The sequence below is a fragment of the Motacilla alba genome, chromosome 14, assembly GCF_015832195.1.
Source record: "Motacilla alba alba isolate MOTALB_02 chromosome 14, Motacilla_alba_V1.0_pri, whole genome shotgun sequence".
NCBI lineage: Eukaryota > Metazoa > Chordata > Aves > Passeriformes > Motacillidae > Motacilla > Motacilla alba.
Genome location: NC_052029.1, coordinates 15,085,662 through 15,112,879, shown reverse-complemented (window position 1 = coordinate 15,112,879; position 27,218 = coordinate 15,085,662). Strand labels below are relative to the sequence as shown.

At 52.6% G+C, this 27,218-nt stretch overlaps 2 protein-coding genes across 3 annotated transcripts in view; one reads left to right on the top strand and one right to left on the bottom strand.

The window, feature by feature from the left end:
- Window positions 1-439: 439 nt before the first annotated feature.
- CIAO3 (cytosolic iron-sulfur assembly component 3) lies at window positions 440-11,048 on the bottom strand. 2 transcript variants are annotated; one of them, XM_038151666.1, is made up of 11 exons: window positions 10,920-11,048; window positions 9,298-9,393; window positions 8,101-8,244; window positions 7,283-7,415; window positions 6,569-6,703; window positions 6,181-6,299; window positions 4,760-4,889; window positions 4,456-4,528; window positions 3,089-3,223; window positions 1,939-2,096; window positions 440-1,202 (listed from the first exon to the last, which is right to left on the bottom strand). In XM_038151666.1, exons 1-11 carry the CDS (start codon window positions 10,983-10,985, stop codon window positions 964-966), a joined length of 1,428 nt encoding a protein of 475 aa, XP_038007594.1. In that variant the 5' UTR covers window positions 10,986-11,048; the 3' UTR covers window positions 440-963. The 2 variants fall into 2 exon arrangements, with proteins under 2 accessions (XP_038007594.1, XP_038007595.1); XM_038151667.1 differs by having other exon boundaries at window positions 1,984-2,096.
- Window positions 11,049-15,708: 4,660 nt separating this feature from the next.
- LOC119707219 (mesothelin-like) overlaps window positions 15,709-27,218 on the top strand; it is a 28,397-nt gene continuing 16,887 nt past the window's right edge. Inside the window, exons 1-10 of the mRNA XM_038151835.1 lie at window positions 15,709-15,817; window positions 17,933-17,971; window positions 19,487-19,508; window positions 19,610-19,637; window positions 20,932-21,016; window positions 22,233-22,394; window positions 22,611-22,762; window positions 24,509-24,600; window positions 25,532-25,662; window positions 26,641-26,762. Of these exons, the coding sequence (XP_038007763.1) occupies window positions 15,773-15,817; window positions 17,933-17,971; window positions 19,487-19,508; window positions 19,610-19,637; window positions 20,932-21,016; window positions 22,233-22,394; window positions 22,611-22,762; window positions 24,509-24,600; window positions 25,532-25,662; window positions 26,641-26,762 (878 nt within the window). The 5' untranslated portion in view covers window positions 15,709-15,772. The remainder of the gene's footprint in view (window positions 15,818-17,932; window positions 17,972-19,486; window positions 19,509-19,609; window positions 19,638-20,931; window positions 21,017-22,232; window positions 22,395-22,610; window positions 22,763-24,508; window positions 24,601-25,531; window positions 25,663-26,640; window positions 26,763-27,218) is intronic.

Sequence of the window (27,218 nt, the reverse complement as noted above, 5' to 3'; positions counted from 1 at the left end):
ACTGTGAGGTCACGAATGATCAGCAGCAGCTGGAAAATGGAAAGCTTTTCATTAAAAACATGGAAATTCACCAATTGCTCCGTGGAGTCATTGGAACAAAGAGCAGGGGAGGCTCCGGTGCCCCAAGGCCAGGAATGACTCTGGCAATTTGGGGATGTCAGCCAGCAGTAAGTGCTGCTTTCTCTGGAGGTGGGGATATTATCCCTCAGGAATGGCTGCTGAGGGTGGCTGGGTGTGACAATTCTGTGACACTCTGCTGAGGGTGAGGGTGACAATTCTGTGACTCCCTGCTGAAGGTGGCTGACTGTGACAATTCTGTGACTCCCTGCTGAGGGTGGCTGAGTGTGACAATTCTGTGACACCCTGCTGAGGCTGAGTGTGACAATTCTGTGACTCCCTGCTGAGTGTTTAGGAAGAAAGCACAGAGAAGCGACTGCCCTTGGTATGAATCATTATAATTTAAGGAAAAGGAATCACAGGCGTTTGTCCCGCACTCACCCCGGTCCCTTGGCAGCCCCAGGGGTGATCCCAGGCTTTGGATCCCCTCTCTGGGGGCACAGGCCCTGCAGGGCAGTGAGAGGGAGAGCTGCAGGCCTCATGGGAGCATTTCTGATGGGATGAGCTGTTCCAGCACAGAGCTGAGTGCTGTGACAATCCAGCAAGGCCCGGGGGAGGAATACTGGGGTGTGCCACAAAGCTCAGCTCTAAATCCTTGAGCTCCTCGGTTCTGGCAGGACTGGGGCTGCTGGAGCAGTGAGGGGCTGTCCCACCAGCCTGGGACGTGTTTCTGCCTCTCCTGCCGTGTCCCTGTCACTCCTGGGGTTTATTGCCATCACCTCGTCCTCCAGCTGCAGGGATGAGCAGTGCCAGGCACTTTCCCAGAGGCAGGAATGGCACAGAGCCCCTGGAGGAGCAGCAGTGCGAGTTCAGAAGGCACTGAGGGTCTCCTGGGCTGGCCAGCCCTCACCACTTGATGCTGAGGGCAGAGCTGGCTCTGTGCACGGCGTGGTACTGCGTGTGCAGCACCTGCAGAGCCCTCTCTGAGCCCCAGCCCCCCAGCCAGCGCTCGTAGAGCTCCCTCACAGCCTGGTTTTCCTCTGGAACCTCAGCCCTCAGGGACTCATACAACCTCTCCACCTGCTGCAGCTCCTCCTTGCTGGATTCCCCCTGCAGTTTGATCTGCCCTCCTCCGTTCAGACAGCCTGGGGGGAAAAAAAAAAAAAGAATAATTTCAGCTGGGAAAACATCCTGAGAAATTCCAGGTCATTTATCCTGCTCCTGCAGACAGCTGCAGGAATGAAAACAGCTCAGAGATGGAGGGTCCCTCCCTGTTATCTGCCAGCAGCAGGGCCCCAGGGCAGGGAGGGGCCGGGCTGGCCCCAGCTACGGCTCTGCCAGCTCTAATCTCCTGCCCCCAGAGCAGAGCCCGAGCCCAGCCCAGTGAGCCCAGCCTTGGAGGCTGAGCTGCAGGGGAGGGAAAAGTGCCTGGGATGAGTGCTGGGAGCTCGGAGGCTCCCAGAGCTGTGGGGGTCCCTGGGAAGGAGCAGCTCCAAGAGGCAGGAGGGGCCCCTCAGTGAGCTCAGGCTGCCCCCGCTCCCAAGGGAGCCAGCAAAAGCAAAATGGAATCTAATACTGAACATTTCTCCACCAGCCACAGCACATTTTCTGTCATTTTCTGTAAATGTGATGGTCAGGTTTGGGCAATTTCAGGGGGAAAATCCCCTCAGCTACCAGAGCTCAGGCAATCCTCCTGGAAAGCAACTCATTAATTACCGGTGCAGAGGCTGTGCGGTGGAATTCAGCTGCAATTCTTTACATCCCGAGCAATTACTGGCTCAGGGGTAGGAAAACCCCCCCCAGCTGTGACGTGTGGCTGTCACAGCCCCAGGGGGTGAGAGATCTCCCACTGCTCCTGGCTGGCTGTGAGAGCAGCCTCACCCGAGGGACAGGCCATGACCTCCACGTAGTGATAGGGGCACTTCCCTCGCTTCAGCTTCTGCACCAGGTTCTGGATGTTCCTGAATCCATAGGCCAGAGCAAACTGCAGCAGCACCTCTCCGTCCCTCTCCAGGGTCACCTCCTGGAAGTCCTTGTTCCTGAGGGAGCAGAGCACAGCAAGTGGCTTCTCCAAAGGAGTTCCTGGTTTAAATTTCAAAGGGCCCCGTGCAAAACCCAAATTCTTGGCGAGTCCCACTCAAGGGCTGTCCTGGTTCTGTGCCTTCCATGGAAAACGGGAAGGAATTCCTTCCAGAGCCTTCCAGGGCTGCTGGAGCCACCTGAGCAGAGTCTGCTGGAGGACATGTGTGCTGGATAAAGCCTGAAAAGCTCAGGGAGCCCCTCCCTGACGGACCTGACTTCCTTCAGCCACCATCAGTGGAGCCCCTGAGGGGATTTCTGACTTCTGCTGGATCATAAAACATGGGAGCAAACCCTGCCTGAGGAGTCCAGGTTTCTAAGCTTAGTGGGAATACCTGGTCCTGGTAAAAAAAAAGTAATTAATTTGATTTTTATCAAGTTTTTGAGACTGTTTTTTTCTGCTCCCTAAACATAAAGATTGCTCATTAGGGATATGATTAATTCCAAAAGATACATTAAATTAGAACTGGGAAGGCAGAAGGGATCTCAGGTGGATGAGCCTCAATGCCCAAACCCAGGTGATTTATTTTCTGTCTCACTCCAGTTAACCAGCGCCCCAAAGCCCTCCCACAAGGTTTATCTAGGATCAATAATCAGTGACAAATCTCCCTGATTGGCCTGATCCAGGGTGAGGAATCCCAGCTCCACAAGAGCTCTGCCTTCTCAATTACTCTAAACTTTTGTAATTATTCTAAAAATTATCAGTGGTAGAGTCCACCAGGCCAAACTCCAGGGTGTGGCTGGGGAAGGGGCTGGAATTCTCCCTGGAATTCTCCCTGCCTGCCTGGAACTGGCTGCTTTATTGCTGAGCAGCTGGAGGAGGGAGCAGCCCACCCTCAGCCTGGAAGTGAACTTTAACACCGCAAAAAAAAAACCCCAAAAACTCAACCCCTCAACCAGGAGAGAATTCCTGGAAAACCCCCGAGTTTCCTGTGGGATTTCAGCTCCTTACTTGAGAGGTTTGTAGTGGATGGAGGCCCCGTGGATGCCGAAGAGCTCGCGGGCAGCGTGGCTGAAGATGTGCTCCAGGAAACCGCCCGAGCCGCCGCCGCGGTGCGAGCTGAGCTGCCCCGCAGCCCCGCCGAGCCTGGGGGGACAGCAGCAGCACCCTCAGGGCTCCGGGGGCACACACGGTGCCAAGGGCTGCCAAACTGCAGCCAAACTGCAGCTCCCCTGAGCCCCAGCTTCTCCTCTTCTCCTGGGAATGAATGGTGGCACGGGGCGTGCCAGGGGATGCGGCCGTCCCTGGAGCCCTGGACACTGGAAGGTGCTGGGGATGGAACAGGCACAGGGTGTGCCAGGGGATGTGGCTGTCCCTGGAGCCCTGGCAGTGTCACAGGCCAGCCTGGATGGGGCTTGGAGCAGCCTGGGATGGTGGAAGGTGTCGGGGTTGCAGCTGGCACAGGGCGTGCCAGGGGATGCGGCCGTCCCTGGAGCCCTGGACACTGGAAGGTGCTGGGGATGGAACAGGCACAGGGCGTGCCAGGGGATGTGGCTGTCCCTGGAGCAGCCTGGGATGGTGGAAGGTGTTGGGGTTGGATGGTTTTCAAGTCCTTCCCACCCAAACCATTCCGTGGTTCTCTAATTAACCATCATTAATTGAGGGATAACTCAGGGAGGTGCTGCTGCTGCACCTTTCGGGTGCTCCTGTGCCAGGAGCTCTGGGATGCTCCCCTGCCCAAGGCAGCTCTGGGTGCTCAGTGCAGAGCCAGCCCTGCTGTCACCCCAAAATGTGCTCCCACCCCACCCCAGTGTGCAGCTGGCCCTGGAGCAGAAGTTCCTCCTCAGCTCAACAACCCCAGTTCCTGACACATCCTAAATGTCATTTTTCACCAGCAGCCTCCTGCAGATTAACTGGGTGACCTAAATATTTGTCATTTCTGCTTCAGTTCTGGGATCTTTGGAGTGGCTCTGCTAAGGAGAGGCAACAGCTTCTGCTTCAGGAAAGTTTTAGCACTGGGACAGATTCCTGTCCTTCCCAAAGCCTGCAGCAGCTTTTTGTGGGATGAAGGGAGCTGGAGTGATCGTCCAGTGGAAATTCACCGTATTCTGTACAGGAAATATTTTAACTCCCAATTGTTCTGGTTCAAGTGACACAAGAAACCAAAACAAGGGCAGACACACTTGTGTAAAACAGCAGGAAAATGGGAATTCTGAACTCTCTGATTCCTGGATGAAAGAGAATTCTGAACTCTCTGAATCCTGGAGGAAAGAGAATTCTGAACTCTCTGAGTCCTGGAGGAAAGGGAACAGGGGAATTCTGATCTCCCTAAATCCTGGAGGATGAGGAACATGACTGCAATGGGATTTTGCTCTTACATGGTGTCCAGGGGAGAAGGATCTAGATCTGACAGGGACACTCCTTCTTGCTCCAGCAGCTTCAGCACTTCTCCTAGGGCAGAACCAGGCACAAAGAGTTCTTATTTTTGGGATACAGGAAAAAAAACCCCACAGAGCAGTCCCTAAAGTGCACCTGCATTTCACCAGGGCATGATTTGCACTATTAAATGCAAATATAGATCAGCATCCAACCTCTGTCAGAGACAAAGGGTTAAGGAAGCCAGGGAACACTGCAAGGCTCCCAGAATTGCTGGAATTGGGAATCTCCTGTGGCTCTGCTTACCTGTGGTGATGACACAATCCACATCCCTGGTCTGGTACTCCTGGTTGAAGAAGTCAGGCCTGGAGGCCTCCAGCTTTTTGTCATAGCAGGGCATGACAGTGACGTGGTAGATCCTGTCAGGGGACAGGTGCTGCAAGGGAGACAAGGCTGGGGCACCTGGGGCAGCCAAAATCCCCCAAATCCCCAGGGAGTGCATTCCAGGAGCAAAGCAGAGTGGGGAAGAGAATGCCACCGTGCCCCTGGCATGGTCCCCACTGTGAGTATTTGTGTGTTTAAATATTTATGAGGAAATTAAATGGTTTCTGTCCTAAAAGCCAATCTCAGCTGCACTCGGTGTCAGCAGTTCTGGACCTTCAGAGCTTTCCTGGAATCCTGGAATGGGTTGGGGTGGGAGGGACCTTAAAGCCCCTCCAGTTCCAACCCCAACACCTGCCACTGCCCCAGGTGCTCCAAGCCCTGCCCAGCCTGGCCCTGGGCACTGCCAGGGATCCAGGGGCAGCCCCAGCTGCTCTGGGAATTCCATCCCAGCCCCTCCTCACCCTCCAGGGAGGAATTCCTTCCCAACAGCCATCCAGCCCTGCCCTCTGGCAGTGGGCAGCCATTCCCTGTGTCCTGGCACCCCAGGCCTTTGGGAATAATCTTTTTCCATCTCTCCTGAGGTCCCTTCAGCTCCTGGAAGTTTCCCTCACTCTGTGCAAGGTCAGGCAGAGAAGCCAATCCCTAATTAAGGCATTAGGGAATAAAGTTCCTCCCTGCTCCCAAAGTTCAGCCCCTCAGGATTTGGAGTCCCACAAAACCTTGGGATCACCCAAGCAATAAAGACAGGCTGAGCCAACAGCTCACTGACCCTGGGCCCCTGTTCCAGTCTCTTGTGCCAAATATTCTCAGAAGTTGCCAAATTTTGTCCCAAATCTGCACTGCCTCGTGCAAGTGTCACAGGCAGTGACCCCCACGAGGAATCCCAGTGGGTGCTGCCCAGCCCAGGCTGGCTGTGGGGACATGCAGCTCCCTCCTGGAGAGATTCCAGAGGTACAGGCTGAGGACAGCAGCACAACATCAAGCTGGGAAGGAGGGATCATGTCTGGAGAAGCCCTGATCTGCACCCAAGCACCCACTGCAGCCTTGGCTTGGGCCACTTATTTGAAATTATTCACCAATTATAACGAGGAGCACAAAGACACTGAAAATAAGGTTCCTCAGCTCTCCCAAATAATTCAGAGGCTTTAATTGAATTAGCCCACGCTCAGTGTTCTACTCTAATTACTGCTCATTAGCTGAGACAGAAGTGAGGAAGATTTCTGCCTTCTGCAAGGCAATACTGACCCTTCAATGTGAATTACACAGCAAATTTATAAAAAAACCAGCCCGAAGTGCTGAACTGGAGGAGTTTTGCAGCAAGAAGAGCATTTTTAGAGCTGTACCTGCTGCTCTGCAAAGTAGCCCTTGACCAGGGAGCCCATGACCTGCTGGGGGGATTTGGTGGTGCTGATGTGGGGAAGGATGAAGCTGCCGTGGGTTTTCTCTGCGTAGCAGATCCAGCCTGGAAGGGACATCAGCCAAAAAATCCAATTACCAAATAAGAAGCAGACCTTCACTCTGCCCATCCTCCCCAGCTTTAGTGCCATTTTCAGCCCGAGCTCAGCACAAACAGCAAAGCAAGTGTCAGCCCAGGTTGATTTCAAGGTGTCTCGCCACTGCTTTAGCACCAAAATCTGCTGTGAGGAGAGCAATCCTGCAGGTGAGAACATCCACGTGCAGCTTTCTGAGCAGCTGCTGGGTTTTGGGCTGCAGCTGGAACTGAAGCCATACCTGGGCAGGCAGAGGCCAGCATGGGCAGGGCCTTTTTGTCCTCTGCTTGTCTGCGGAAGCGCCTCACAAACTCCTGCTGGCTCTCCAGGAGGCTGAAATTCCTGGAGAAAGTCGTGTCAAACACGTGGTGCACACCTGGGCAGGACAGAGCCGGGTTCAAAACCTCGGGATGCAGCAAAATACAGCAAAAAAACCTCCCACTTCAACCAGGGGCAAGCTCAGGCCCAGGGACGGAGCCCTGCAGTTGGCAGGGGACATTTTTCAGCACGGGAAGGGCAGGAAAGGTGACAGGAGAGGTGGAAATGTGAAATGGAAAAGTTCTTCTCAGCGGTTCTGTGCAGGTTTTATGGACTGAGGGAATGGTTTGGGTTGGAAAGGACCTCAAAGCTCAGCCAGTTCCATGGGCAGGGACATCTCCCACTGTCCCAGGGTGACCCAGCCTGGCCCTGGACACCTCCAGGCATGGAGCAGCCTCAGCTGCTCTGGGAATCTGTGCCAGGGCCTGCCCACCCTCCAGGCCAGGAATTCCTGGCACTTTCAATCCCTTCCCTTGTCCTGCCCTTATAAAAAATCCCTCCCCCTCCTTTTCCCGGGCTTTCCTCCCCTCCCTCCGAGCTCCCTGTGTGATGGAAGTTTCGGGCAGTGTGGAATCCCCCTGGGGTCAAAGCCCTTTAATCTGTGCTCAGCCCAGAGAGCAGAAAACCCCACGCTTGCCTAAACCCTTGAGGAAGGTGGTCAGCTTCTGGGCTGTCTCCAGCAGCCCCAGTTGGCACCTGGCAGCCAGGGAGGCTCTGGACTGGGGGGACACAGAAACCACCACCAGCTTCTGCTCGTGGGCAGCAGCAGCCTGCAAAACACCAAACAACCCCAAAGTGGCAGAGCTGGCAGCCCCCCAGAGCTCCTCAGGCTCCCCCCGAGGCAGGGACCTGCAGCAAAGCCTGGAAAATGAGAATGAACCCCAGCAGTGCAGGGGGGTCCCTCAGAGCTCAGGAATTCCCTTCTCCTGTGGATTTTCCCTGCAGGGATGAGTGGGACCCACCAGCTGAGAGCCAGCACCCCAGAGCTCCCTGTGGCTCTGGAAAAATGAAATAAACCCCAGCAGTGCAGGGGGGTCCCCCAGAGCTCAGGAATTCCTTTTTCCTGTGGATTTTGCCCCTTTTTCCTGCCCAGCACCTTGTAGAGCTCCCTGTGGCTCAGGAAAAATGAAATAAACCCCAGGAGTGCAGTGGGATCCCTCAGGGCTCAGGAATTCCCTTTTCCTGTGGATTCCCCCCTTTTTCCTGCCCAGCACCCTGCAGAGCTCCTCATGGCTCTGGAAAAATGAGAATAAACCCCAGCAGTGCAGTGGGGTCCCCTAGGGCTCAGGAATTCCCTTTTCCTGTGGATTCCCCCCTTTTTCCTGCCCAGCACCCTGCAGAGCTCCTCATGGCTCTGGAAAAATGAGAATAAACCCCAGCAGTGCAGTGGGGTCCCTCAGGGCTCAGGAATTCCCTTCTCCCGTGGTCTTCCCCTGCAGGGATGGTGGCACTCACCTTGTTGAGGGCCAGCACCCTGCAGAGCTCCCCGTGGCTCTGCTGGCTCACCAGGACGCTCTCGGCCGAGGTGATGCAGCCGCTGCAGGCCAGGCAATCGTTCAGGCTGATCTTGGCCTTCTCCAGCTTCTGTGCTTCCCCATCCTACAAAAACAAACCCCAAGAACCCCCAGAGCAGGCTCAGTTCTGACCCCGGAATTGAAGGAGCAGCTTCCCCACTTTGTTACAAATAATGAAGATGTTGTTCTTCTGATGCTCTTTGGTTTATGACTTTAAAAAATCTTTATTTGAATGAGATGGGGACCAGGCCACTGAGGCTGGCTGCTTTGAATGGGATTATTTGGCACAGCAAGGGGGTTTGCTGAGGGGTTTCACTGGAAGGGAATATCTTCCCTTCCATCTGCCCTGAATAATTCCATTTTCCCAAGGGATTCTCCTCTAATCCAGCCAGGAATGGACCAGGAAACGAGGCACTGTTTTAAAATAAGGAACCAGACTCCTCTGGAAGAGCTGTGCCCTCCCTTTTTAAATCAAAATCTGCCTAAATTCCAAGCTGCATTCCCAGAGGGATTCCCAGCCTGGTTTTTTGGTGAAAACAGGAAAAATTCAGCCTGAATTCTGGAAGCTTTTAAATCCTTCAAGCCCACTCCTGTTTCTGGGCAGGGAATGGACTGGATGATTCAGTTCCCTGAAGCCCACTGATTTTTCTGGGCATGGAATGGAAGTGGGTGATTCAGTCCCTGGAGCCCACTCGTGTTCCTGGGCAGGGAATGGACTGGATGATCCAGTTCCTGGAGCCCACTGGTGTTCCTGGGCAGGGAATGGACTGGATGATTCAGTCCCTGGAGCCCACTCGTGTTCCTGGGCAGGGAATGGACTGGATGATCCAGTCCCTGGAGCCCACTGGTGTTCCTGGGCAGGGAATGGACTGGATGATCCAGTCCCTGGAGCCCACTGGTGTTCCTGGGCAGGGAATGGACTGGATGATTCAGTCCCTGGAGCCCACTGGTGTTCCTGGGCAGGGAATGGACTGGCTGATCCAGTCCCTGGAGCCCACTTGTGTTCCTGGGCAGGGAATGGATGTGGCTGATTCAGTTCCCTGGAGCCCACTCGTGTTTCTGGGCAGGGAATGGACTGGATGATTCAGTCCCTGGAGCCCACTGGTGTTCCTGGTTTCCCTCGGAGCAGCCCCCGTACCTGGCTGAGCTGGACGTAGCTTCCATCGGGCTCGATGCGGATCCTGGCTGCGGCTGTGCCCGGCCCCCGGCGCACCTGCACGGGCTGGGAGCACTCCTGCAGGAGCACAGCGGCACTGAGCGGCACGGAGCGGCACGGAGAGGGGGGAACAGCGGGGGACTGATGATCAGTATGGGACTGATGATCAATATGGGACTGATGATCAATATGGGACTGAGAAAAATCAATATGGGACTGATAATCGATATGGGATTGATAATCGATATGGGACTGAGAAATAATCAATGTGGAATTGATAATCGATATGGGATTGATAATCAATATGGGACTGATAATCGATATGGGATTGATAATTGATATGGGATGGATAAAAATCAATATGGGACTGATAATCGATATGAGATTAAGAATCGACATGGGATTGATAAATAATCAATATGGGATTGATAATCTATATGGGATGGGTAAAAAATCAATATGGGACTGATAATCAATATGGGATTGATCAATATGGGACTGATAAATAACCAATATGTGATTGATAATCGATATGGGATTGATAAAAATCAATATGGGATGGATAAAAAGAAATATGGGATTGATAAAAAATCAATATGGGATGGATAAAAATCAATATGGGACTGATAATCGATGTGGGACTGAGAAAAATCAATATGGGATTGATAATTGATATGGGATTAAGAATCGATATGGGATTGATAAATAATCAGTATGGGATTGATAAATAATCAATATGGGATTGATAAATAATCAATATGGGATGGATAAAAAAGAAATATTGGGCTGCTCCCCCTGGGGACAGCAGGGACACCCCAGCAGGGACACCAGTGCAGGGACCCCCCAGCCAGGCAGGCTCTGCTCCCCCTGAGCGCCCAGCTCTGCTTTGGAGCTGTGGCAGAACAGCCAGCCCTTCCTCCTCCTCCTCCTCCTGCTGCCCAAGATCCAGGAGGGAACCCCAGCTCAGCAGTGTCCCAGTGTCCCCGCAGGGTCCCACAGTAACCCCAAAGTGACCCCACAGTGTCCCAGTGACCCCAGAGTGGCCCCACAGTGACCCAGAGTGTCCCACAATGACCCCACAGTGTCCCAGTGACCCTGCAGTGACCCTGCAGTGACCCCACAATGACCTCGAAGTGTCCCCACAGTGTCCCAGTGACCCCAGAGTGACCCCAGAGCGACCCCAAAGTGTCCCCACTGTGTGCCCGCAGTGTCCCACTGACCCCACAGTGACCCCAAAGTGTCCCCGCAGTGTCCCACTGATCCCACAGTGTCCCCAGTGACCCCAGAGTAACCCCACAGTGTCCCCACTGTGTCCCCAGTGTCCCCAGAGTGACCCCAGAGCGATACTGCAGTGACCCCACGGTGTCCCCGCGGTGTCCCCGAGCCCTGCCCCGCGCACCGAGGGCGGATCAGCTCCCAGCCCTCCCGGTCCCCTCAGCAGCAGCGGGAGGCGTCTCACGGGCACGGCCCCGGGGACACCGAGGGGCAAAGGCTGAGGGTGCCACCGCCGCCTCCCCTCGGGGCCCCTCCGCAGCGCCCACCCCGCGGCCCCCGGGCAGGGTGTGGCGGCCCCGGGAGCCCCCGGGGGTCCCCGGCGCTGTCACCTGCGAGGGGGCGATGAAATCGTCCAGCTCCGTCAGCTGCAGCACCCCGCTGAAGCGCGCCGCCATGGCCGCCGCAAAGCGAGCGCCGCGTCGTGAAACGGGACTACAGCGCCGCCGCAAAGCGAGAAGCGCGCGTCGTGAAACGGGACTACAGCGCCGCCGCAAAGCGAGAAGCGCGCGTCGTGAAACGGGACTACAGCGCCGCCGCAAAGCGAGCAGCGCGCGTCGTGAAACGGGACTACAGCGCCGCCGCAAAGCGAAGAGCATCACTGACTGTCGTAAAAGCGCCCCACAGCCGCAATTCCAATGGAATGGAATAGGATGGGATCCATGGGATGGGATGGGATAGGATGGGATCCATGGGATGGGGTGGAATGGGATGGGATGCATGGGATGGAATGGAATAGGATGGGGTGGGATCCATGGGGTGGGATGGGATCCATGGGGTGGGATCCATGGGGTGGGATCCATGGGATGGGATCCATGGGATGGGATGGGATCCATGGGATGGGGTGGGATCCATGGGATGGGATCCATGGGGTGGTATCCATGGGATGGCGTGGGATCCATGGGAGGGGGTCCATAGGGTGGGATGGGATCCATGGGATGGGATCCATGGGATGGGATCCATGGGGTGGTATCCATGGGATGGCGTGGGATCCATGGGATGGGATCCATGGGATCCATGGGGTGGGATCCATGGGGTGGGATCCATGGGGTGGGATCCTTGGGGTGGGATCCATGGGATGGCGTGGGATCCATGGGATGGGATCCATGGGATGGGGTGGGGTGCTGAGCAGGAGGGGCTGGGGCGCTGCTGGGCACTTTCTGGGCGCTGCTCCCCAGGCCCTGTCCCAGAGGGGCAGCACCCCGCACTCCCCGCTGTCCCTGTCCCCTCCCGTGGCTCCGTCTGTTTGCCCTGCAGGGCTCGGAGCGTTCCCTCGGCGTGGATCGGGACGCCAGCAATGCAAACAGCACCGGGAGGGAGGAAATCTCTTGTGCAAACCTGCAGGAAGGAGCGGTGGGGTGGGACAGCGGCCTTGGATTCCAGCCACGGACGGGTGTTCGATGCTGCCGGGCCTTCCGGGGGTGTCCCCATGGGTGTCCCCATTGTCCCTGGGACACGGGAGCGGCTGCGGGAGGGCTCCGGGGCAGGGGACCCAACAGGGCTGGGGTTGGAGGGGCTGCGGTGTTTGTGGGATTGCTCTGCAGGTACTGGAGCAAGGGATAAATCAGGATTGAGTTTAGAGGGGTTGCGGTGTTTGTGGGATTGTTCTGCAGATCCCAGAGCAGGGGATCAGTCAGGGCTGGCTTTAGGGGCTCTGGAATTTTTGTGGGATTGCTCTGCAGATCCCAGAGCGGGGGATCAATCAGGGATGGCTTTAGGGGCTCTGGAATTTTTGTGGGATTGTTCTGCAGATCCCAGAGCGGGGGATCAATCAGGATCGAGTTTAGAGGGGTGGGAGCGTTTGTATTTTTGCTCTGCAATTCCCAGAGCAGGGAGTAAATCAAGATTGGGGTTAGAGGGGCTGCAGTGCTTGCATCTTTGCTCTGCAGGCCCCAGAGCAGGGATCAATCAGGAGTGGAGGGTTTGGTGGCAGGACAAGGTCTCTGACACCCCTGGCTCCCCTCTCTCCTTCCTTGCTGCTTGAAATCCCCCTCAGGCGAGGAGCTGAGGATGGGATCACAGAACCACCGGGGTTTAAAAAGACCCTTAAACACCCAGCACTGCCAGGGCCACCCTAAAACCTGTCCCCAGGCCACCCCTCAAACCTGTCCCCAGGCCACCCTAAAACCTGTCCCCAAGGCCACCCCTAAAACCTGTCCCCAGGTCACCCCTCAAACCTGTCCCAGGGCCACCCTAGAACCTGTCCCCAAGGCCACCCCTAGAACCTGTCCCAGGGCCACCCTAGAACCTGTCCCCAAGGCCACCCCCGACCCTGTCCCCGGGCCAGCTCTGCAGTCCCTGCCGGGCTGTGACCCCCGCAGCCGTGCCAGCGCTGCTCACCCCTCTGGGGAGGAAATTCCCCGTTAATCTCCAAGCTAATCTTGCCCCGGTTGAACCGGAGGCCGTTTCCTGCTGTTCCCGGGGGGTGTGAGCTGCGGATCCCCAGCCCCCCCGGGCTGACCCCTCCGGCATTTCTGGGCTGGGCTCGGCAGCTCCTCGCAGCCAAAATCCGTTCGTGTCACCGCATTCCCGGCCGGGAGCTGCAGCCCTGAGCAAACAGTGACACGGCTCCGGGAGCCGACACCGCCTGCCCGGGGACAGGGATGGGTCACCCCTGCCCTGACTTCCTCCTCCTCCTCCTCATCCTCCCCCTCGTCCTCCTCATCCTTCTCTTCCTTCTCTTCCTCCTCTTTGTCCTCATCCTCCTCGTCCTCCTCATCCTCCTTGTCCTCCTGAGCAGGACCTGGAGGGCGCTGAGAAAGGCGGGGGTGTGGTGACACTGGGAGGGGACAGTGACACCAGTTATTGATGGCCAGGAACGGGCGAGCCCAGGCCAGGCCCAGAGCTGGGCTTGGCGAGAGCCTGGCTGGAGAAGCACCAAAAAAGTGACAAAACAATGATTTTCTCTGTTTGCTTGGTTGGTTTTGTTTTGTTTTGTTTGGGGTTTTTTGGTGCCCGGGGAGTGCTCGGTTCCCCGCTGTGCTCTCAGAGCCCGGCAGTGCCCGGTTCCATCCCCTGTGTGCTCCCGGAGCCCAGGAGTGCCCGGTTCCATCCCCTTTGTGCTCCCGGAGCCCAGGAGTGCCCGGTTCCATCCCCGGGAAGTGCCCGGCTCCATCCCCTTTGTGCTCCCGGAGCCCAGGAGTGCCCGGTTCCATCCCCTGTGTGCTCCTGGAGCCGGGGGAGTGCCCGGTTCCATCCCCGGGGAGTGCCCGGTTCCCTCTCCATCCCCTCTGTGCTCCCGGAGCCCAGGAGCGCCCGGCTCCATCCCCTTTGTGCTCCCGGGGCTCAGGGAGTGCCCGGTTCCATCCCCGGGGAGTGCCCGGAGTGTCCCGCTCCATCCCCTCCGTGCTCCCGGAGCGGGGGAGTGCCCGGGGAGTGCCCGGGGAGTGCCCGGGGAGTGCCCGGGGAGTGCCCGGTTCCGATCCCTTTGTGCTCCCGGTATCGGGGGAGTGCCCGGTTCCATCCCCGGGCAGTGCCCGCTCCATCCCCTCCGTGCTCCCGGGGCTCAGGGGGTGCCCGGCTCCATCCCCTCCGTGCTCCCGGGGCTCAGGGAGTTCCCAGCCCCGGCTCCATCCCCTCCGTGCTCCCGGGGCTCAGGGAGTGCCCGGCTCCATCCCCTCCGTGCTCCCGGGGCTCAGGGGGTGCCCGGTTCCATCCCCTCCGTGCTCCCGGGGCTCAGGGGGTGCCCGGCTCCATCCCCTCCGTGCTCCCGGGGCTCAGGGGGTGCCCGGCTCCATCCCCTCCGTGCTCCCGGGGCTCAGGGGGTGCCCAGCCCGGCTCGGTGCCCGGGCAGTGCCCGCTCCATCCCGGGCTGCAGCAGCCAGGGCCCCGCCCCGGCCCGCCCGTCAAAAGGAGCCCGCGGTGCCCGAGCGTGCCAGGGACCGGCGCGGGCACAGGTGAGCGACACAGGGTCCCCTCCGGGCGGCCACGGCCACCTCCTGGCCCCGGGTCACCAAACCGGGCCACCTCCTGGCCCTGGGTCACCTCCTGTCCCCCTGCCACCCCCCTGGGTCACCTCCTGGCCCTGGGTCACCTCCTGTCCCCCTGCCACCCCCCTGGGTCACCTCCTGCCCCTCTGCCCCCTGCCTGGGTCACCTCCTGGCCCTGGGTCACCTCCTGTCCCGCTGCCACCTCCTGTCCCCCTGCCACCCCCCTAGGTCACCTCCTGTCCCCCTGCCACCTCCTGTCCCCCTGCCACCCCCCTGGGTCACCTCCTGTCCCTCTGCCACCCCCCTGGGTCACCTCCTGTCCCCCTGCCACCCCCCTGGGTCACCTCCTGTCCCTCTGTCACCCCCCTGGGTCACCTCCTGTCCCCCTGCCACCCCCCTGGGTCACCTCCTGTCCCCCTGCCACCCCCGTGGGTCACCTCTTGTCCCCCTGCCACCCCCCTGGGTCACCTCCTGTCCCGCTGCCCCCCCGGACCCGGCTCAGGGCGTGGTGCCTTCATTAACTCCAATTTCTCCCGCTGTTCTCCCGGACCCCACCCCGGGAGTTTTTCCCGTTCTTTGGGTCTGATTTTGGGGTGTGTGAAGGGTGTTGGGGCGTACGTGACCTTTACCTTTCCTCCTCTGAGTTTGGGGTTGGGATTCATTTATTTCTCTTTGGTTTTTCCTTTCTGAGCTGATTCCTGTGGTGTCCTGAAGACCTGTGCTGTTTTGGTTTAAATTTATTTATTCCTGGTTGGTTTTTCCTTTCTGAACTGGTTCCTGTGGCTCTCCTGAGCACCTGTCCTGTTTTGGTTTTCATTTATTTGGTTTATATTGTTTTTTTCCTGGCTGAGCTGAGCTGGTTCCTGAAGACCTGTGCTGTTCTGGTTTTTATTCATTTATTTCTCTTTGGTTTTTCTTTTCTGAACTGGTTCCTGCGGTGTCCTGAAGACCTGTGCTGTTTTGGTTTAAATTTATTTATTTATTCCTGTTTGGTTTTTCCTTTCTGAACTGGTTCCTGTGGTGTCCTGAATCCCTGTGCTGTTTTGGTTGTTATTTATTTGGTTTATATTGTTTTTCCCTGGCTGAGCTGAGCTGATCATGAAGCCCTGTGCTGTTTTGGTTGTTATTTATTTGGTTTATATTGTTTTTCCTGGCTGAGCTGAGCTGGTTCCTGAAGCCCTGTGCTGTTTTGGTTGTTATTTATTTGGTTTGTATTGTTTTTCCTGGCTGAGCTGATCCTGAAGGTCTATCCAGAGATGCCTCCTGTGCTCCCAGGGCTGCGATTCCTGCTGCTGCTGCTGCTGGGTGAGTCTGCTGTGCAGGGAGGGTTTTCCATACCTGGGATCGCCCTCAAAAGGGGAGATTGTGCTGCCAGAGCACTGAATGTGACTTTGGAGGTTGCTCTAAACCCCCAGCCTTTCGTTGTCCTGTTTGCTGTTGGATTTGTGAGTGAAATATTTTAGTTTTAGGGTGGGAAGGTCCCACTGGGGCTGATTCTCCCCCTGTCATTCCGAGCTGCGTGCTCCCTGTGCTCCCTGTTCCTCTGCTGGGGTATCTGGGAAGCACTTCAGGAATAATCATAATTAACTCTAATTACCTCTATATTCACTGAGTAATAAATCCCAGCACGGTTTGGGTTGGGAGGAACCTCAAACCCCCTCCACTTCCTTGGGCAGGGACCCCTCCCACCATCCCAGGCTGCTCCAAGGCCTGTCCAGGGACACCTCCAGGGGTGGGAAATGCACTCCAGGGGTGGGAAATGCATTCCAGGGGTGGGGAATGCATTCTGCAAATCCACTCCAGGGGTGGGAAATGCATTCCAGGGGTGGGAATTCCACTCCGGGGGTGGGGAATGCACTCCAGGGGTGGGAAATGCACTCCAGGGGTGGGAATTCCACTCCAGGGGTGGGGAATGCACTCCAGGGGTGGGAAATGCACTCCAGGGGTGGGAATTCCACTCCGGGGGTGGGGAATGCACTCCAGGGGTGGGAAATGCATTCCAGGGGTGGGAATTCCACTCCAGGGGTGGGGAATGCACTCCAGGGATGGGAAATGCACTCCCGGGTGGGAATTCCACTCCAGGGGTGGGGAATGCACTCCAGGGGTGGGAAATGCATTCTGCAAATCCCCTCCAGGGCCTGCCCCCCCTGCCCGGGAACAGTTCCCAGTTCCCAATTCCCAGGATCCCACCCAGCCCTGCCCTCGGGCACTGGGAGCCGTTCCCGTGCCCTGTCCCAAGCCCTGCGCCCCTTAGGGGAAGGTTCCTTTGGCTGTTAATTAGTGACCGTCCTGCGCTAATTAAATGATTAAAAATGAGGTGATTAAGGACCCCCTTCCTAATGCAGTTTTTGGGATTATGAACTCATCTACATCAGAGCCCCTCTCTGTGTCCCCTCCCTGTCCCTGCCCTCGTCCCACTGATATATATTTTAATATAATATAATATATGAATATATAGTAATATATTTATATATTAGATGTAATATTATATATTATTTATTATATTTTAATAGCTGTTAATAAATATTTCATATTCTCAATTATACATTAATAAATATATAATTATATAACATTATAATATAGTGTAATCTATTATATAATATGAAATATAATTATATGTATTTATATTATATGTTATTATGACACTATTATATAGTATGAAATATAATATATTAATGTATTGGTATATTATATATCAATGATTTATTGATCTATTAATATATACTAATATATATACTAATATATACTATTAATATATATACTATTATACACGATATTATATATACTACTATAATATATACAATATTCTATATAATATATAATATATTTATGTATTGATATATTATATATCAATAATATATTGATATCTGATCTAGAAATAATTTATTGATATATTATATATACTATCATAATATAATAGTATATTAATATATATACCAGATATTAATATATACTAATAGAATATATACTATATTAATATATATACCAATAGAATATATATACTAATAATATACTTATAGATATTATACTAATAATTATACTATTAATTATACTAACAATATATATACTAATATATACTACTATATATTAATATATACTAATATAATATATAGTATATTCCATATTACATTATATATATTAATATAACCTCTTCTATAATAGCCTAAATTCCAATATTTGTATTATATTATAATGTTATATAATTGTGTATTTATTAATGTATAATTTATGAATATTAAATATTCATTAACATGAGAATAAAAGTAAAATTACCCAAGCCCCCCTCAGTTCCCCCTGCGTGAGCCAGGAGAAGCAGAACGCAGCACAAAGTGAGCTCCGGAGCCCTGCGGGGAGCCGAGGGCTGGGCAGGGCAGGAGCTCCGGGCCGGCTCTGCTCCTAAACCCCCTCGTCCTGCAGGGTGCCAGGGAGCTGCTGCTGCTGCCGGGACGCGGCTGGTAAGGCACACGCCAAACAAAACCTGAATCCGTGCGGGGAAAACCTTCCAGGGGCTCGGGCTGGGGGCCCTAAAGGCAGCGCCACCCCCTTCCTGGGGAGCACCCTGAGCCCACCGGAGAGATTTCCCTGCCCGTGGGGGCTGGGGTGGGCTGGAGCTTCCCAGCTGATTGGGGCACAGGGCCGGGAGCTGCCCTGGAGCCCGGGTCTGGGGTTTGGGGTTTGAGTGTGCTCAGGGTTTGGGGTTTGAGTGTGCTCAGGGTTTGGGGTTTGGGTGTGCTCAGGGTTTGGGTGTGCTCAGAGTTTGGGATTTCAGTGTGCTTAGTGTCTGGGGTTTGGGTGTGCTCAGGGTTTGGGGTTTCAGTGTGCTCAGGGTTTGGGGTTTGGGGTTTGGGGTTTCAGTGAGTGTGCTCAGGGTTTGGGGTTTGGGTGTGCTCAGGGTTTGGGGTTTGAGTGTGCTCAGGGTTTGGGGTTTGGGTGTGCTCAGGGTTTGGGGTTTGGGTGTGCTCAGGGTTTGGGTGTGCTCAGAGTTTGGGATTTCAGTGTGCTTAGTGTCTGGGGTTTGGGTGTGCTCAGGGTTTGGGGTTTGAGTGTGCTCAGGGTTTGGGGTTTCAGTGTGCTCGGGGTCTGGGGTTTGGGTGTGCTCAGGGTCTGGGGTTTCAGTGTGCTCAGGGTTTGGGGTTTGGGTGTGCTCAGGGTTTGGGGTTTCAATGGGTTCAGGGTCTGGGGTTTCAGTGGGTTCAGGGTTTGGGGTTTGGGTGTACTCAGGGTTTGGGGTTTCAGTGTGCTCAGGGTTTGGGGTTTGAGTGTGCTCAGGGTTTGGGGTTTGGGTGTGCTCAGGGTTTGGGGTTTCAGTGTGCTCAGGGTTTGGGGTTTCAGTGAGTGAGCTCAGGGTTTGGGGTTTGGGTGTGCTCAGGGTCTGGGGTTTGGGGTTTGAGTGTGCTCAGGGTCTGGGGTTTGGGTGTGCTCAGGGTCTGGGGTTTGGGTGTGCTCAGGGTCTGGGGTTTCAGTGTGCTCAGGGTTTGGGGTTTCGGTGTACTCAGGGTCTGGGGTTTGGGTGTGCTCAGGGTCTGGGGTTTGGGGTTTGGGGTTTCAGTGAGTGTGCTCAGGGTTTGGGGTTTGGGTGTACTCAGGGTCTGGGGTTTCGGTGTGCTCAGGGTTTGGGGTTTCAGTGTGCTCAGGGTTTGGGGTTTCAGTGTGCTCAGGGTTTGGGGTTTCAATGTGCTCAGGGTCTGGAGTTTGGGTGTGCTCAGGGTTTGGGGTTTCGGTGTGCTCAGGGTTTGGGGTTTGGGTGTGCTCAGGGTCTGGGGTTTCGGTGTGCTCAGGGTTTGGGATTTGGGTGTGCTCAGGGTTTGGGGTTTCAGTGTGCTCAGTCCCATCCCAAAGGGCTCCCAGCAGTCTGTGTGCAGTGATCACAAATAATGCCAGATCTGCATTTTAACCATTTTAACCCTTTTAACCATTTTAACCATTTTCACCCTTTTAACCCCATCCCTTCTCGCCTCCTCCTGGTGCAGTGCTCCAGCTCCCCTGTCAATGGTGAGTTCCTTCCCAAACCCCCCAGGGAACCTCGGCGAGGGCTCTGAGTGCCGATCCTCTCACAGCCCCTCTCCTTTGTCTCTCTTCTTGTTCTGGCTCAGAGTCTGCCGTGTGTGCCTCGGTGCAGAGGTGGGTGAGCCATCCCCAGGGACTGTGGCATTCCCTTGGGAGGGATTCTCCTTTCTTGGGGTCCCAGATCCCTCTGAGCCCAGATTTCGGGACTTTTCCCCGGGGTTGCAGGGAGGGCTCTGGTTGCACTTGTGCAAACAGTGAAGGGGAAGTGCCCTGCTGGGGTTTTGTGTCAGGGAAGACAAAGAAAGGCAGGGCCGGGCCCTGGGGAGCAGCCAAGAGCCTTGGCACTGCTGCTGAGCTTATCTTGGCTCCAAGTGGGGCTCCAACAGCTCCATTCCAGACCTCACTCAACCTGATTTGTAGCTGAGGGTCAGCAGTGCACCCCTGCCTGTCCCTGTGCCAGCACCCCTCCTCCTGTCCTGTCCCTGTGTGCCCTGTGTGCCCTGAGCTCTGCTCCTGCTCACTTTGGGGGGCTGGATCCTTCCTGGGGGACAGCCAGGAGCCAAACCCTGCTCAGGGGCACTCAGGTGCTTTGGGTGCTGTGCTCTGGGCTGCTGAGGGGTGCCACTTCACACCTGGATCTGTCCCCACCCAGTTCTGTCCCAGTGCCCCACCAGTCCTGCCCCATCCCAGTTTGGTGCCCAGCTCCCCACTGGTTGTCCCCTCATCCAGTTCTGCCCCAGCTCCCTTCCAGTTTTCCCTCAAGTCCCCCCCGGTTCTGCCTCAGCTCCCCACCACTTCTGCCCCTTCCCAGTTGTTCCCCATCCAGTTCTGCTCCATTTCCCCCACTCCCATCCTGTCCCAGTCCCCAATTCCCATCCTGTCCCAGTCCCCAATTCCCATCCTGTCCCAGTCCCAGTCCCACTCCCATCCTGTCCCTGTTCCCATTCCTTCCTGTCCCAGTTCCCACTCCCATGCTGTCCCTGTCCCCATTCCCATCCTGTCCCTGTCCCCATCCCGTGCTGTCCCTGTCCCCATCCCATGCTGTCCCTGTCCCCATCCCGTGCTGTCCCTGTCCCCATCCTGTGCTGTCCCTGTCCCCATTCCCGTGCTGTCCCTGTCCCCATCCCATGCTGTCCCAGTCCCCATCCCGTGCTGTCCCTGTCCCCATCCCGTGCTGTCCCTGTCCCCATCCTGTGCTGTCCCTGTCCCCATTCCCGTGCTGTCCCTGTCCCCATCCCATGCTGTCCCTGTCCCCATCCCGTGCTGTCTCTGTCCCCATTCCATGCTGTCCCTGTCCCTGTCCCCATCCCGTGCTGTCTCTGTCCCCATCCCGTGCTGTCCCTGTCCCTGTCCCCATCCCGTGCTGTCCCTGTCCCTGTCCCCATCCCGTGCTGTCCGTGTCCCCCAGTGCCAGCCGGGAGCAGCTCCTGGAGGTGGCCCGAGGCCGGAGGTCGCCGTGCAGCCTGAGCTTTGCCCAGCTGGCCTGTGCCCAGGTGAGGACCCTTCTCCTGCTTCCCAGGGGCTCCCTTTGAGCTCCTGGGGAATTCTGGCACCTCAAACCAGCCCTGGTGGAGCAGCCAAAGCTGGGCCTGGGTTGTCACCCTGAGCTGTGGCAGTGCCACCCTCCAGGGGACACCTGTGCCACGGGCTCGGGAGTGCCCAAGCCACCACGGAGACCCTTGGGAAGCGGGGATTGCCTTCTCCAAACCCCTGGAGGGAGAGGGAAGTCGGGGTAAAGGGGCTTTGCAAATCAAATTTACTCTTAAAAATTGATGTCACAGCATTGGGATGAATCTCTGCAGGAGAGTCACGCTGGGTGTTGGGAAAAAGCACAATTAAAAGGGGTAAAATGCAATTAAAAGGGGGAAAAGCATAACTAGGAGGGGTGAAAACACAATTAAATGGGGTAAAATCACAATCAAAAGGGGTAAAAGCACGAGTAGGAATGGTAAAAACACAAAAGGGGTAAAAGCACAACTAGGAGTGGTAAAAACACAATTAAATGGGCTAAAACCACAATTAAAAGGGGTAAAAGGACGAGTAGGAATGGTAAAAGCACAATAAAAGGGGTAAAAACACAATAAAAGGGGTAAAAATGCAATTAAAAGGGGTAAAAGCACAACTAGGAGGGGTAAAAGCACAATTAAAAGGGGTAAAAACACAATTAAAAGGGGTAAAAACACAATTAGAAGGGGTAAAATCATAACTAGAACTGCTTGCAGCTGGAAAATGCCACCTGGACTATTCCAGGTTTACTTTCTTCCCTGGTTTTGTCATTGTCTCTTCAGTTGCTGCCAGTAATTGCAATTAAGTTGACAGCAACTTGTGGTTTTTGGTAAATATTTCTGACAGAAAGGTGGCACTCCTGCAAATATTTATCGGCGGCTTTGGGGATTTTTTGGTGTTTGTTTCTTTCCTTGGTCTTGTTTTTGTCCTCTACTGTTTGTAAACCACTTCCCTGAAGAAATGTTTGGGAATTAAAGAGGTCCCCGTGGAAGTTTCTACTTAGGTGAAATTTTTCCGAAATTTGGGCAAAGTTTTGGCAATTTTGGGATCGGTTTTTTTTGGATAAAGCTGTTAAACCTGTGCCAGTGTTTTACCCCCTCAAGGGAGGAATCCTTTCCCAAATGCCCAGGTGTGGATGAGCCCCCTGAGGGTGATTTCCCCTATAAATATGATCTTTATTTGTGTTTCCCTCCTCTTTTCCAGGCAGCTTGGCTCCAGGACCTTCCGGATGATTTCCTCGCCTCCTTGTATTCCTGCCTGGCCTCTAAACCCACCACAGCTGTGGATCCAGAATATTCCATCCTGTTCTTTTCCAAATACGATGCCAGGAAGCTTCTGGCCTCCCTGGCCGTGTTCAGCCAGCAGGTGAGCCTTCCCTCAAACGCAATCCCCTCGAACCCAGGGGATTTTTGCTCAGGAAAAGGCTCGATTCCAAATCCCCCGATTATTTATTTTTGCCTTATTTTGGCAAAGAGCCCCATTCAAACCAGCTAATTCCGTTCAGCGCCCAGATCCGCTGGGCTCTGTGCCCGCGCCGGGTGGAATTCCCTGGCATTCAGGCCTTCCTCTCCTTGCCCCCAGCTCTCCCAGGAGCCCCTTTCCCCGGAGCGGAGCCTGCTTTTCCTCGACGGGCTGTGGCAGAGGATGCTGCGGGTGCCCGGCATGGAGAGGCATGCCCGGCTGCCCGGCTGCCTGCGCCCCAGCGCCGCGTCCTGCCCGCGCCTCCGGCTGCTGTGAGTGCGGAGCGCTGGCCCCCAAAATCCCTGGAGAATCCCTTCGCCGGGAGATTGCTGCTTCTGCCGGGAAGCTTCGGCTTCTCCGCCCCGCGCGGTTTGGGGTGGCACTGGTGACTGGGAGAAGGGTTTACGCGGCGTGGCCCGTGGTTTTCCTTCATGAGCAAGCGCAGGCAGCCCTGCCCGGGCGCTGAGCACGCACAGGTTTTCATTTTTCATTCTTGCCCAGCCTTCTGATGGGTTCCTTTCTTCTAGTCTTTAGTATAGTTTTAGTTTGGCAAATATAATATAATATAATATAATATAATATAATATATATAATATATATAATATAATATAATATAATATAATATAATATAATATATATAATATAATATAATATAATATAATATAATATAATATAATATAATATAATATAATATGATAAATATAATATGATAAATATAATATAATATAATATAATATAATATGATAAATATAATATGATAAATATAATATAATATAATATAATATAATATGATAAATATAATATAATATAATATAATATAATATAATATAATATAATAAATATAATATAATATAATATAATAAATATAATATAATATAATATAATATAATATAATATAACATAACATAACATAATATAATATAATATAATATAATATAATATAATACATAATATAGTACATAATATAGTATATTATATAATGTATAATATAAAATAGAATATAAAAATATAATATAAAATATAAAATTATATAATATAATAAAATATATAATAGATAATGTAATAGATAATAAATAATATGATAGATAATAGATGATATATAATACATAATAGATAATATATAATATAATATAATATAATATAATATAATATAATATATAATGGATAATATATAATATAATATATAATATATGTAATGTAATGTAATATAATACATAATATAATATAATGCATAAAATATAATAGAAAAATATAAAATATAAAATATATAAGAGATAATATATAATACAATATATAAAATATAAAATATAAAATATATAATATATATTATATATTATAGAATATAATATATAAAATATAATATAAATTACAATATATTAAATATAAAATATATTATAAAATATAATATATAAAATATAAAATATAATATAATATATAAAATATAATATCTAATATAATATAAATCAGCCTTCTGAGAAACAGGGAGTCAGATTCCTCCTCTCTTCCCTCGTCCTGGGACCCCAGCAACCACCGCAGACTGTCCCCTCTGTGCCACCAGAGCCACGCCCTGGGGGCTCCTCTGGGGGGGGAAAAATCACTTTGGGAAATGGTTTTGTAGAAAATCTTTAAAGTTTAGTTAAAGGTTTGCATAGTGTGTGTTTATATATCAACTTTGAGATAAGAAATGTTGATTTAGAAATATTATGGATGGACAAAAAACGCTTACAGTGTGTTGGAATTAGGAAGTCAGAACACACTGGCTTTTTTACAGGTAGGAAATTACAACACAGAATTACAATTCTGACTGTGATGGTGTGAATTACAACACCTGTATTATCTCACCCTTCCCATGGGGCTGAGAATGGAATAAAAGCTTTTAAAACACCTCTCAGTTCCCCCATCTCTGGGTCACAAAAGGGCCTAATCCCACAGAAAAGGATGGGATTGGGAATATCCGTGTCTTTGGGAGAGCCCAGCCCTGCCCCAGCAATATTTGAGGCGTTTTTTTCCCTTTGCAGGGTGGCTGCCCTGGATGGGATCTATTCCCAGCTGTCTGTGCAGGAGCAGAGGAATATCTACTCTGGGATCAAGAATTTCCTCAGCCAGCCTGGTAAAGCCCCTGGTTTCCCTGGCTCTGGCACAGGGGGTTTGTGACTCCCCAAAGGAAACGGGCTGGGAATGTCAGTAACTGGTGGATTTGGGAATGGCTTCCCTGCCTGGAGGCTTCATTAACCCGGGATTTTTGTACATTTTATCAATTTGCTGCCTGTGCGGGGTTTGGTTGTGCTCAGAAAGGGACCCAGGCAGGAGCTGCCATGAGCGTCCTGCAGAAACCTTCTGCTGCAGGTGCAGGGAGCAAGAAGGAGGCTGGGCACAGGATATCTGCAGGGCTGGGATTCTTCCTGCCCTGTCCCGCGGGAATTTGGGGTGTGAGCGCTGAATTTGGGGTGTGAGCGCTGGATTTGGGGTGTGAGCTCTGGATTGGGGTGTGAGCTCTGGATCTGGGTGTGAGCTCTGGATCTGGGGTGCGAGCTGGGAGCTTTCTGCTGGGCTGCAGCCTTCTCCACCCTCAGGAATCCCAGTTCCCAGTGGCTCCTGTGTCACCACGACATTTTTCTGAAAAATCCTTTTGCCAGGATTTTCTTCTCCTGAGAAGCTGAGGAGCCTCAGGAAAGAAATGTAACCAAGAACTCCCTGCTGCTGTGGCATGCAACATGTGATCCCTTGATTGGTCCGTGAGGTGTTTCTAATTAATAACCAATCAAGGATGCAGCTCTGTCAGACCCTCTGAGAGTCACAGCCTTTGTCATTCATTCCTTTCTATTCCTGCCCAGCCTTCTGCTGAATCCTTCTCTCTGTTCTTCTAGTGTAGTTTTAATATAGCATTTTAATATAATATATATCATAACATGATAAATCAACCTCCTAATAAATAAAATCAAGATTCTCGTCTCTTCCCTCGTCCTGGGACCCCTGCACATCCCACACTGCTGAGCTGTGGCTCCATGGGGTCGGTGTTCCTGATTTCTGTCTGCCTGCAGGACCCAGCCAGGGCTGCCACAGCCAGGCCGTTCCCGGCCTCAATTCCACGGCCTGGTTCCGGAATTTCCTGGGATCCTTTCTGGAGCACGCCACCGTGGAGGACCTGCAGCTTTTTGGGGATGAAGCCACAGTAAGTGGGGACCCTGGGGGGGGGTCACAGTCCTGCCCTGAGCAAAGCCAGAGCCCCGGGATGGTGGGGTTGGGAGGATTCCAGGGTCACCCATCCCATTCCAGCCTCACCCACTGTCCCAGGGTGTCACATTCACATTGCCTGAAAAATCCCTTCACCCAGGATTCTTCTCCTGGGAAGCTGGGAAGCCTCAGAGAAAAAGGGGAACAATAATTATCTGATTTCTTCTCCTGTGTTTGGCTGCTCTGGAATGTGTTTGGGGATTGTTTCATTGGTTTCATGGGAATTGTTTTGATTTATTGGCCAATCACTCGTGACTCTGGAAAGAGTCACAAATTTTCATTATGATCCTTTTAGCCCTCTGTTTATCCTTTCTGTATTCTTTAGTATAGTTTAGTATTCTTTAATATAACATAATAAAATCATAAAACAATAAATTAGCCTGCTGAGAACATGGGGTCACGTTCATCATTCCTTCCAACGAATTTCTGTATTCTTTAGTACAGTTTAGTTCAGTATTCTTTAATATAACATAATAAAATCATAAAACAATAAATTAGCCTGCTGAGAACATGGGGTCACGTTCATCATTCCTTCCAACAACGGGGGTCCCAGAAAATGCAAGACCAGGGTGCTCCAATCCCTGCCCAACCTGGCCCGGGGATTCCTGCCAGCAGGAATATTCTCTGGTTAGTCTGAGCTGAGCTGTCACTGCAGTTCTTTGCCCCCATCATGGGATGAGAGGGATTTGCACACAGGTTGGTTTCACAAAGGGAATTCTGCAGGAGTCAGTGAGAGGAGCAGCCCCGAATTCGATCAAGGTCCCAGTGTTTACTTGAAAACCAAACAAAATAAACCTCAGCACAACTTTAAACCCCGGTGAAAAACGCCTGAGGTTGGTTCAGACTGTCCTGTGTCACTGTCAGGCTTGAAGGATCCACCTGAACCATTTTCCCTTTTTATTTCTTTCACCTTCAGCTTCAAAAATTCGCCAGGGACCCGGTGAATATGGAGATGGTTGGGAACCTCACCTTGCTCAGGGAGACTGCCCTGTACTACACCCAGCTCCTGACCTCTGCTCCTGCCTTGCCACTGTCCAGGTATGCATCTGAGGGGCTCTGATGTCCTGGCATCTCAGCGTGGCACTGTTGATTCATTTCCTCTTTAAGGGTTCCATCAATTTCCTCTTTAAAGGTTCCTTCAATTTCCTCTTTAAGGGTTCCATCAATTTCCTCTGTAAAGGTTCCATCAATTTCCTCTTTAAGGGTTCTATCAATTTCCTCTTTAAGGGTTCTATCAATTTGCTCTTTAAGGGTTCTATCAATTTCCTCTTTAAGGGTTCTATCAATTTCCTCTTTAAGGGTTCTATCAATTTGCTCTTTAAGGGTTCTATCAATTTCCTCTTTAAGGGTTCCATCAATTTCCTCTTTAAAGGTTCTATCAATTTGCTCTTTAAGGGTTCTATCAATTTCCTCTTGAAGGGTTCTATCAATTTGCTCTTTAAAGGTTCCATCAATTTCCTCTTTAAAGGTTCTATCAATTTGCTCTTTAAGGGT

What these genes read in the sequence shown, in the direction of transcription:
- CIAO3 (XM_038151666.1), bottom strand. Translation starts at nt 10,985, where the DNA reads ATGGCGGCGCGCTTCAGCGGGGTGCTGCAGCTGACGGAGCTGGACGAT. An exon ending in ATTTCATCGCCCCCTCGCAG is followed by an intron (nt 9,394 to 10,919) that starts GTGACAGCGCCG and finishes GTGCTCCTGCAG; the next exon opens with GAGTGCTCCCAGCCCGTGCA. An exon ending in ATCCACTACAAACCTCTCAA is followed by an intron (nt 2,097 to 3,088) that starts GTAAGGAGCTGA and finishes CTGCTCCCTCAG; the next exon opens with GAACAAGGACTTCCAGGAGG.